This window comes from Thunnus maccoyii, chromosome 18 (assembly GCF_910596095.1).
Source record: "Thunnus maccoyii chromosome 18, fThuMac1.1, whole genome shotgun sequence".
Classification (NCBI taxonomy): Eukaryota; Metazoa; Chordata; class Actinopteri; order Scombriformes; family Scombridae; genus Thunnus; species Thunnus maccoyii.
This window is the reverse complement of record NC_056550.1, coordinates 7,959,222-7,970,691: the sequence shown is the minus strand read 5'-3', so window position 1 is coordinate 7,970,691 and position 11,470 is coordinate 7,959,222. Positions and strand designations below refer to the sequence as shown.

The 11,470-nt window shown below is 41.6% G+C and overlaps 1 protein-coding gene across 2 annotated transcripts; it reads right to left on the bottom strand.

Moving 5' to 3' along the window:
* Positions 1 to 443: 443 nt before the first annotated feature.
* Positions 444 to 10,852, bottom strand: LOC121884913 (casein kinase I). Of its 2 annotated transcripts, none has more exons than XM_042394016.1 (11): positions 10,543 to 10,852; positions 7,598 to 7,688; positions 7,265 to 7,375; positions 6,778 to 6,926; positions 5,923 to 6,151; positions 3,289 to 3,459; positions 2,906 to 3,054; positions 2,568 to 2,763; positions 2,265 to 2,404; positions 871 to 939; positions 444 to 774 (listed from the first exon to the last, which is right to left on the bottom strand). In XM_042394016.1, exons 2-10 carry the CDS (start codon positions 7,671 to 7,673, stop codon positions 907 to 909), a joined length of 1,254 nt encoding a protein of 417 aa, XP_042249950.1. In that variant the 5' UTR covers positions 7,674 to 7,688; positions 10,543 to 10,852; the 3' UTR covers positions 444 to 774; positions 871 to 906. The 2 variants fall into 2 exon arrangements, with proteins under 2 accessions (XP_042249950.1, XP_042249952.1); XM_042394018.1 differs by lacking the exon at positions 10,543 to 10,852 and adding an exon at positions 9,640 to 9,704.
* Positions 10,853 to 11,470: the final 618 nt, after the last annotated feature.

Here is an 11,470-nt window from a genome sequence, read left to right as displayed (position 1 = left end):
GAGAAAACACGCAAGTCAAGACAGGCAAAGAAAGGGGTGTGGTGGATGTTTTTGGTGGCTAAGTTTTGAGGGACAGTAAATCATCACAACATGGATGAAGGGCAAGCAAGCACCAACGGTTACTTCAACAGAAACATTACTCTAAAAAAACAGCTAAAACATAACTTACTCATCCTTTCAACCTTACCTTTCTTTTTATACACTACCCTCTCACCTACCTCTTCCCCATTTCTTCATCTTTTAGCTGTTATTTCTCTCTCAAAAAAAGCAAAGAAATGAAACTCATAACAAGCGCCAATTAAAAGGTTTTTCTCATATAAGACTGAAAAGACGACATTCACTCAAAAGTTGTTCTGCAGTGTTAAAACGGAAAGATAAATCTTTACTAAGCCTAAATGAAAAAGGAAGTTGAGCTTCGACGAGAAACATGCGTGTGCCTCAGATACCTTTTTGCTTCTTTAATGCAGTTCTTCACATTTGTCAGACAGAGGGTTATTGTGGGAATGTTTTTAGGAGGAGGGGGGGAGCAGTTATAAGCAACCATGGGGTAATAATGGTGCAGCACTGTCATTCGTTTGCTTTTTGTAGTGAGGTGGTGGTGATCCAGGGTTTAGCAAAGAGGGTTCATGAAAGAGTGGATGTTGGATACAGTCACGTACATCCCTGGATCCTTTACTGTCCAAAAGATCCATGTGTCCATTGGCAATGATCTTTTCATGAGACAAGGTAAAAATGAAGGAAAATAAACCGGAGCGATGAATATACCTTGCAGCCCTGTAACAACAAGTGGATTGTTAGTCATTTGAGAAGGCAATGTATTGGTGAGTAGAGTATTTCTGCAGTCGGTGTGTGAGTGAAACTAGACCTCACCTGTCAAGTTTCATGTGCATGCAGAGCCAAACAGTTCTACTTCCCCATGTGCTCAAATGGCACGCTGACCTGCAAAAGAACCAGAATATACAATCAGAGGAGGATCAAGAAGTCTAGTTGTCACTCACTCACACACACACACACACACACATCCCCCTATAAGAAGCAATATCACACATCCATACAGTTCCCAGGACACATTTTGTCATGATAACGACGGTCGCCCAATAGTAATATTGTTCTGACAACTTTGACTGCGCATCACAAACTTGTTGCTAAGGATGCTGAATCTGTGGTGTTTAAGCCTTGAGGTAACGTGCAAACACATCAAACTCTCAAACTGGGTTAAAGCAGAGAGCAATCCTACAGAAAAACAAGACAGAAAGTAATACATTAATTGTAAAACTCCCAAAGATAATAATCTCCTTTTTTGTTGTTTCCCCTGAAACAACAAGCAGGGCCAACTAGTGGTTTCCTGCCACATCAACTCATTTGTTAGATGGTGAGATTTTTGCAACAGTGGAAAGTATCCAAGTGCATTTACTATAATATTGTGTTGAATTACAATTATGATGTATATGTACTTAACTTGAGTATTTCCATTTATTTTATTAAAGTTATTACATTTACCAGATATTTAATAAATGTACATTTCTACTCCACTTCTACTAAGAGGGATTCGGTCAGATTCAGTGTATTTCAGGGGGAAACATTGTACCCGCTACTCTACTACATTTATCAGCTTGTCACTCTGCAGATTCAGATTTTTCACACAAAATATATGATCAGTAATAAAATGTGGCTTTATTACAGATTAAACTATCTAGATATTTAAAATGAACACCTTGAAGAGACTTAAAGTAAATCTAAGTGGATTTGTTTGATAATACTTCTGTGCTTTTATGCAAGTCAACATCTTTTAATAAAGGACTTTCACTTGTAACATTAGCATACAGTTACTTAGATGAGCACTCCACCGATTTAGCCCTGCACTCCTATAAAATTGTCTTGATGGTCAGATTTTTTTTGTTCAGACTTGTGATCTTTAGCCTCACCTGACACCAACTCAACTGACATAACTTGAGGAAATTTATCAGATTTAATGAAGCTCCCTCTGGAGCCACAAAAGGTTTTATACAACCTTTTTCCACATATGCAATCGTACTTCCCAACACCTGTAAGCAGACTGTGTGTAAACTCGGTGGAGTCCCCTTTTAAGCATTTAAGTTTTTTAGATGTCCTGCCCTATGCAAAATGTTAATCCAGTGGATCATTCTGTTGTAACATAACATTTGCATTGGCCAATTCAAATTTATTCTCACAAATTTCCATTTTTTCCCCACTAACACAGTGTGTGTCACCTGGCTGACCAAAGGAGGTGTTTGTTTTCTCACCTGTGATGTGGAAATTCTGGATTGGTCATGACGGGCTGTGAGGTCAGAGGACGATACGTTGGCAGGAGCCCCACGGTGGAGCCGCATGCTCACCTTCCTCTCCCTCTCTGCACGAGAAATTGCACGAGGCGACGTGTTCCCTGAAATAATGTGTAAAATTTAGAACTGAACGCAATTTATTTGGATATTCAGGAAGAAAATATTCTAGTATCAGTATGGTATTATTTTAAGTTTAAGAGGGGAACTAATTTTACTATAACTCAACTTCTATTTGACACTTTGGCAATTTTGCATAACACTTACCAGACTGCTGGACCCGTGAGGCAGGGTTAGAAATGGCCTGCTCTGGCCCGTTCCTGACTCTGTTGGCAGGCCCAGGGTTGGGACCTGGGGGGATGCCCCGTGTTGCAGATCCCCTGGGGGCTCCACCAATCCGCTCATCCCTCTCATCTCCCGCCCTCCTCTCTCGATCCCCATCTTCGGCTGTCCGACTGGCACCCTGATAGACAAGATCTTTAAATTAACTATATTGTATAGAAAGCTGTCTGGAAGCAAGATTTTTGAGTGCTGTGATGAAAGAGTAAAGTGGCACCAAAACATCAGTTAACTACTTCAGTTAGAAACACTTCATGTCAACTCACAAATTTGAGCATGTTCCAGTCAAAGACATAATCATAGGAGAAGCCCTGTCGGTGGAAAAGATTCCTGAAGAGCTGTCGTAGGTAAGAGTAGTCTGGCTTGTCGTCAAAACGGAGCGAACGGCAAAAATTCAGGTATGTGGAGAACTCAGCTGTAGGGGAATAAACAACAAGAGAATCAGTCATGCGAGGAGCAAATCAAAATGCAAACAAGTCTGTCAGTAAGCGTCACACAAAATCATTGAATGAGTGATGACCTTTTTGTGATTAGATAACATTTGCATTGTTGATGTTCAATTCCATACTGATAAAACTATCACTGCAGGTAATTTCAGAAATACAGGTGCACCCCAAAACACAGAGGCATCCATAGCAACATCACTTACAAGGGTATCCTTTGCAAAGAACCTCGATGGGGGTGGACATTTTCTTCTCACTGATGCGTTCATACTTCTGTCTTTTGGTAGCAGCCTTGAGGCCCTGCCAGGGTAAAGATCCCAGGTTGAAGTACATGAGGACATAGCCGAGAGACTCCAGGTCATCACGTCTTGACTGTTCTGTGGACAGAGAGTTAAAGTGCATTTTAGAGTGAGTGAGAAAGCTGAGAGATGTCTGCTTAGTGCTGAGGACTTTTTACCACAGAACCTGTTTACAGTTTTTGAAATAAGAAACTTCTGACTTCTTCAGTCACCTGTGACTTTATCATTTGTGTTGATTACAGGCAACTAATAGGCCAATAAAAGTTAGCGCATGCAGTCAAGAAATTAAAGACTACATCTCTTAGGACAAAAGGTCCTGCGCTTTGAAGCAATGTTACATTGTAGTGATCTTCAAGTTGGGAATACGTCACAACTCAGCAAAACAACTAATTTTCACCACAACTTCAGTTGGAAATACGAGAGAAAGATGGAGGTAACTGGTTGGGTCATAGTGTGCAGGGCTGCTTATCTATTTTACTGAGTATCTGTGGGTCTGTTACAGATACATACAGTATGTGTGGAGGATAAATGGTAATATAATGTGAGGTAATCTTTTAGCATGTTGCTGATTTCCCTGACATGATAACCCAACAAAATAAGGTATTCATGAGGCACTTCTTACTGAGAAACCTGTGAAGCAAGTTAATCAGACAACACTTGAAAGTGTGGTTCTTCCCTTTATTTAGAGGCAATAAAATGACTTCCTGAACCATGTGTTTATATATGCTTTACAAAGTGGAAGTGAGGTAAGGAAATCACAACATACACTAACCGCCAATACTGATTGGTAAGTTTCACATTGAAAATATATAGCCCTTATTGTCCTCTTCACATTTTAGCCTTTATTGTCTGATTAATATTATTGTTTATTGTATCATATCGGCCACAACAAACAAATAATTATCGTCTATTGTTATCAGCCCTGAAATTCCATATCGGTACACCTCTATTTACGTTTGTCCCTCCAGTCGATATATAAGTCAATTACATCTAACCAGAATACATCAGAGATATATAACCTATTGGGGCTGCAACTGTTCAGCTAGTGGTTAGTCATAAAAAGTGCTCTGCAGAATGTATTTGAGCTCATTACACTAAAATGACATTTTCCATCCCAAGCGGCATTTCCTTTTTCTCTCATGAGCCCTCTCCCCTCACAGCCTCTGTGTGATCTGATAAGGTGGGTATAAACAAAGAGACCGATACAGATAGGAGGAACATCCAAAATGAAACAGGGGGACAAGGGAAGGAGAGGCAGGGTGTCAACGATGAACATCAGTTTATGGAATGCAGAGCTAGAATTGGTAGTTTCCTGGCTGAAAAATGTTAGGCCCCAGTAAGAACTCAAGACCATTATTATGTTCTGACACAGACACAAGGGCGCAGTGAAAAGGGATGTGACTGATTAAAAAAAGATTCCCAAGACAACTTATGACAATCTGGAAAATCCAGCATACAATGAAGTGTATTACACCTCCAGGCAAAGCATGAGTGTCATAAACAGGAGATGAAATCATAAGCCAGCTCCGATGAATCACACTTTACATGGTATTTGGAGGCAGGATTACACAGAATTTTCGTAAACCAGAGGACTAAGGCCGTGTTCACGCCTATCATTCATTTGAATGAAAAGTCAAAACGCAGGGTCATCCAGAAAAAAGTTTAACCAGGCTCAACTTTTTCTGCAACACAACATGGTGTCATCTGGCAAGGCACTGGGTTGGCCAATCATACACATGCTAGTGCATATTCCTGGTAGATTCATTTGTAAAGCATGTTTGTAAGTATTGCTACTGCTTACCTCTCAGCTGACATGACAAAAGATAAAAGTTGCCATGGTGGTAACTTTCCAGAGTTTTAAAAAGCTGTCTTTATAAACCGCTTTGCAGTGTGTTGGCATCTGATAAGCCCTCACATTCACAGATCTGTTACTAAACTGGACTTCTTGGGTCATATTTAACGTTGCTACATTAAGCAACATGCCCCCACCAACCTAGCACCCTGCATTGATTAAACTCAGTTGTTTTCGGTCTAAATCCCTACTAAGGCTGCCTATTGTTTAGGACCACACTATGAATACTCCACACACTCCATGGACACCAGGTAACCGTGAGACAGCAAATAATTCAAATGGATTGAAAATATTACATTTATTATTGACAGTTTTATAGGGAAAAGAGGTAAGATGGGCCTGACATGTAAAAGTTCTGGACTGGACTGAACACAATTTACCTTGCTGCATTTCTGTCTGCTTTAGTCAGGATTATCCACACTTTCAAACGCTTGAACCTCCCTACCATAGCAGTAATATATAGAATGTAAAAATACATCAATCACTTCAACTATAATAGAGTCTTTCTAGAAAACATTATGGGGCTATAACAGAACTGCCTGGAGCAGTGCTGCTTTTTGAGAGTCTAACCAATACTCTGCCTTACAAATAACTAATCTGGCACTGGTTCTTGAGACTTATACACAATAGCCTTAATCAAAAAACAGTAAGCATGTCAGGTTTGTGTGTATACTCTGAGTGTTCCTTACCAATTCCAAGATGTGTGTTGATGGAGGCGTAGCGAGCTGTGCCAGTCAGGTTCTTGTTCTCCCTGTAAGGGATGTGCTGGTGTGTGCGGGCATCACGGTACTTTTTGGCCAGGCCAAAGTCAATGATGTACACCAGGTTACCCTTCTTGCCAAGGCCCATTAGGAAGTTGTCAGGCTTCACATCCCGATGGATGAAATTCTTGGAGTGGATGTACTCGATGCGACTTATCTAAAAGAGGACAGGTGAGACAAAGAGTGGTGACACTGTCAGGCTCTGCAGCACACAACATAAAATACTTTGGTACAAAGTAAAGCTTTAGTCACTGAGCTGTAGTAGGTGCACTCAAAACATCAATATCTAGACAAAACTAAAGGCGTAAAGGAGAACAAGGGAGGACGACAAGATATATGAAGACAGGACACAGAAAGGTGATAACTCCCGGCTGTAAGTGGAGAGTCAAACATCTATATAGAGGACTGACACAGCAACTTGGCTACAGTTAGAACAAAAGGTGAGATGAGTTGTGCTTGAGAGAGCCGTCTATGAAATGAAATATCTAGGCCAGCACAGTCTAAGAAGAGGCCAGAATTACAAAGTACACTGAGTGCACAAGAGTAGTGAAGACCAAAACATCTATAATCTTTAAAGAAGCCTTGGGGGAATCATGTGCAATGTTTATATATAGAGCGTGCACAAACAAATTAAAGTCAAGTAGGTCATGCATATGACCTAGTGGGATCATAAATATTCTTTCTATGAAATCTATTTGTAAACAGATCTATTTCACATAGTGACATCTTATCTGAGGAGACTTGGAAACTGTCTCAATTTGAACATGAGGGTTTGATTTGTACCATTTGGTCTGCCAATAGCAGGACGGTCTTTAGGCTGAACTTCCGGGAGCAAAAGTTGAAAAGGTCCTCCAGACTGGGACCAAGCAGCTCCATCACCATCACGTTGTAGTCTCCCTCGGCACCACACCATTTTATCGATGGAATACCCACTAGAATACACACATCAACACAGTCAGCATGAAGTCTGTTCAACTTGTTTTCACTGGCACACCTACTATGATGATTGTAATGTTTTTACACTTAAACACAGTGAATGTGACAAAAAAAGCAATTCCTGGAAATGCCTTTACTCATCTCTAGTTTTCTATCATAACAATTTGAAAATTACTGAAAGTCATTCATATTTTGTTTAAAATAATTCATTGTACATCTTGCCAGCAGACTTACTGGGGCATCTATATCTATAATATTGCCAGAGACAGAAAATTTGATAAAGAATGTGTTGAAAAATCTTGCCAAGCGTGTCAAAGCTGTATTCACTCCTTACCTCCTCCTTGCATCATCTTGTAGAACTTGCTTTCAATGTGCAGCTGTGGATGTTTGGTCTTCACACATTCCAGCTTGATGGCTACTTCCTCACCAGTGGCAATGTTGGCACCTGAAGAGAGACACAAAAATACAACCACAACTGTAAGAGCCATGGCAATCGCACCACTACCAGGCAAATGATGGATGAATGTGAAGGAAAAATCAGGTTCAGCGCCCAGATGAGGGGGGGGGGGAAATTAATGGTACGGAATGAAAAGAGAGACTGTGAGACACATGGAAAGTTGGGTTAGGCATGCAACTGAAAAACAAAACAGCGTCCGTTTCCACTTACCAAGGTAAATGTCTCCAAAGGAACCACTCCCTATCTTTCGCCCGAGCCGGTACTTGTTCCCCACTCTCAGCTCCATGGTTGCGAGTCGTCACTGTCATCAATAGATAACACAGAGATGATTAGAAGACTGTAAAGGACATGTAACACCAGGCCAGCTTGTCTGTGTCTCTCTCACCACCAACACTGAAAAATTATAGGATGAGCTACTGTGCATCTGAACTGTACATCACATTGGTGTATTTCCTCCACTCTCCAAAGTGGTAGAACAAGGGAGGGTATCCACAGGAGTCAGTCAGCTTCTCACATGATGATCGTCAATCCTGGACACACCGACCTGAGCATGTGAGAGTTTGTGTGAGAACATAGCCTGAGCAGAGCTAGTTGATCAGCAAACAGCTGTCTGGCCTCCAGCAACACACGATTAGATTTGTAGGGTAGTTGGGAGAGGAGGGGGGGGGATTCAGTGAGATCAGCAAAAGCAGGGAAGGGAGGAGAAAGAAATACAGCAAAATGAGGGCTAGACAGAAACGCCAGTTGCCATTTGGACAAGAAGTGGAGCAGTATCAACTGCTGCATGAGTACTAAGATTTGGCACACATAAGGAAATGAAGTGCATTTTCTGGGCTGAACTGCACGTGATGCTGGACCAAGATCATCATTTATTTAGTACTCCCTCTACCACGCCACATTGTGCAGCCACTGCGAAAGCAAGACTAAGCTCTCCACTGTTCTGTGCCGACACTGCCAAGGGAGGGAAGGCATGAGCAGCCGAGGAGCGCTGGCTGGCTTTATCTGTGTCATGGCCCTCAGACAATTCTGTGCAATAAACTTCAGAAAGCAAAGTGCTGCAGAGAATGTATCTGTGCAGGGCATTAATTTATCCAAGAGATTTGCTTCCTCACCACCAATCTGGGAACACTATGTAAACAAACTGTGCCCTTCATAGCAACCGTGGACCCTCGTTCCAAATGTAGCACTGCTGCAACTTCAAAAAACACACTTCCAGTCAGGCTCTGAGCTTTCAAATGAGTTCATGTCATCTGCCCTAACCACAATTCAACAAGGCAATACATGAAATAGACCGTATCAGCTTTACTGATTCCTGTGGTGCACCATGAAGAGTGGCCTTAATCCACACATGCCCTATAGAAAACATGAAATTGTCTCATGACAACTCAGAAATTGCACGACAAAGCATTCTCAGACAACCTCAGTTTCATGGGCTTGCCAACTCAAGCAAGCTGAAGAGTCATCAATTCTGCAGGACTAGTGCTGTACAGTCAGTGCTCCATCCAGATCTCCCTGGATCGCACAGTAAATGATCCCAGAGGTTACTTTGTAAGTGGGACAAAAAGAGTTGCGGACACCAATCCTGTTCCAAAACTACTTAAAACGGTGATGATAGCTGACATACTATCATTTTGGATCATCTGAGCCTTGTTAAATGATTCAAACTCAAAACCACTTGCACTGTACTGTCCCCATTTCAAGTGAAAACGTCAACTAACCCAACATACTACACATAAGATGCAGGCCCCAGACCTCCTTGTCAACCGTGGCTGATGGGAGGAGAACCTGCCATAGTAGAGGTGATGGAGGCAGATGGATTTGGGTTAATAAAGGGTTAGGTTTCATTATACCAAAAGGGTGTCTCATGTGCTGCAGCCACAGACCCACATTAATCACAAGGCTACACAGTAAGTGCCATTGATTAATTACTTGGTACAGGATCAGTGACAACACAGTTTTAAATCGCACACTGGTTCACTGCATGTTGAAGACTGTGTCCATATGGTTATCCTTTGAATATATGTGTTCATTTTAAACTTTTACACAGTATGTGTCTTTGCAAGTTACTGCAAAAACAGATAACATGTACATTGAGTAGCAACTGGAAAGCGTTATTTAATGTTTCCAAAGATGGCCTGTGTGTGAAGCAAGTGGAATTAGCCCATCACATTGCACTGGGATAAGTATCATGTGCTATTATGGTAGTAATCTTCTGCGGGACAGTGGATTGGTTAAGATGCTGCAGCACATACCTGCTGGTTAGAAGAGTGGTAGAGGTAGTTGTGGAGGTGGGGGTGTCCTGAGGTGTTATACTTTGATTAAATTATTTATATGTATCATCGTGATCCCCTAAATCCCAAGTGTGAAATAGTTTTAAATTCCTTGATACGTAGAAAGTATCCCTACATGGACGTAGCAAAATAAGTCCTGTGTACAGCAATAAAAAATGTCAAGACCCAAAGCCAGAGGATTTCACAATCACATGAAAAACAGAGCAGTGCTACGCCTCTCATACTCATGCAGCTGTCACTCTACAGTTAACTCGTGTGTTACAGACTCGACACAAACTGCAAGCATCAAAATAACCCCAACTTCCTCAATTGTAGGCGAATCATTTTGTTTTTGTTCAACGGTAATGGCAGCTACATGTCTGTTTACTGGTTTCAATTTGATGAGAAGCAAGTCAGTTGTGATTAACGTTACAAGGGCAAAATATTTGCTACAATATTAAAATAAATTATATATAATACAAATCTGCGAACAGCTAGCAATGATATTTTACCCGTGAATTTAATTTGCAGACGCTTTAAGTAACGTTAGTAAAAATACCAACCGCAGGCACTGACGTTAGTTAACTGTTAGCTACTAAGAGTAAGCTAGTAGATTTACGTTAACCAAACCGTGATACGTAACGTTACTGCACCAGTAATATGCTCGAAATTGAAGGAAGCTGTAAATGTTATCGCACTTCGCCACATTTTGTTTCTTACTTATAACCGCACCCATGTATGTACTGGACTAGCCTGTGTAGATAGCCATCCTTACTACTCGCCCCCTCCCCCTCTCCTGTTAAGCCGTGACTACGAGACTCTGATTCGGCCGAATCAGGCCCCTTTTCCCCCTCGGTTTCTCCGGTTCCCCGACCCGCCACTCACCCGATATTGGGTTCGTATGAGAGCTGGTTCGGTGGAGATTCTGTTCTGATGGTTGTCAGTCGGATAGGGGCCTGGGCAGAGGAGGATGGGAGCGGATTCTGGCGACTCTCATTCCCCCAGCTCTTAGCTCTGTCGTCGGTTGCACTCCCTGTTGATAGTCCCTGAGAAGCTCCAGCGGCACGAGCGAGCGGCCGTTCTCCACTCGAGTCTGTCTCCCCCTCTCGTTACTTAACAACGTGCCTGTTCACAACGTCGATGATGTCATCCTCTGGATGTCAGGGCATACGTCACACATTACTGCTCCGTCCTCCATAAATTTGACCATTCATTAATTATTCCGTTTTCTACGGTTATTGATTTTCACACTGCTATGTATTCAGAGTGAATCTGGTTGTGCCTATTATGCCAACAGTAACATACGCACCATGTTATAATGCCAGTGAATGACAATAAGTAATAATTGTATTTTCCCACATATAATCAATTAAGTCCATCCATCACTTTTCTGTCATTTTGGTGGCCTGCTGTACACACTTAAATCTATTATGATCAATGGGCTCAACCTGCATATCAGTGTACATTTGCCACAAAATGTCAAGAGAATTCCCTGAACTCTTCAACAAAATTATTGGTCTATAATAGCGTTTCTGTGGACAACAGTATGTCCAGTTAACACACTCGTAATTGCATCAGAGGGAGTAAATCATTTCATACAGTAAGCAGTGGCTTACTGTAGGATGACGTGGGTATTAAATAGGATTGGTTTGTGGATAGTAATGAGAGGGTGACAGATGGACGAGCTCGCTTGTTTCCCTGTCTTGTCTTTAATGTCATTTCTTTGCCATATTCAACAATGTAACATGCACAAGACAGCATTATTAATTAATAGATAAGGGACAGTTTAAAGCTGCTTAACCTGAACCTGAAT

What these genes read in the sequence shown, in the direction of transcription:
- LOC121884913 (XM_042394016.1), bottom strand. Translation starts at nt 7,673, where the DNA reads ATGGAGCTGAGAGTGGGGAACAAGTACCGGCTCGGGCGAAAGATAGGG. An exon ending in CTTTGGAGACATTTACCTTG is followed by an intron (nt 7,376 to 7,597) that starts GTAAGTGGAAAC and finishes GTCTCTCTTCAG; the next exon opens with GTGCCAACATTGCCACTGGT. An exon ending in ACTGGAACATGCTCAAATTT is followed by an intron (nt 2,764 to 2,905) that starts GTGAGTTGACAT and finishes CTTGTCTATCAG; the next exon opens with GGTGCCAGTCGGACAGCCGA.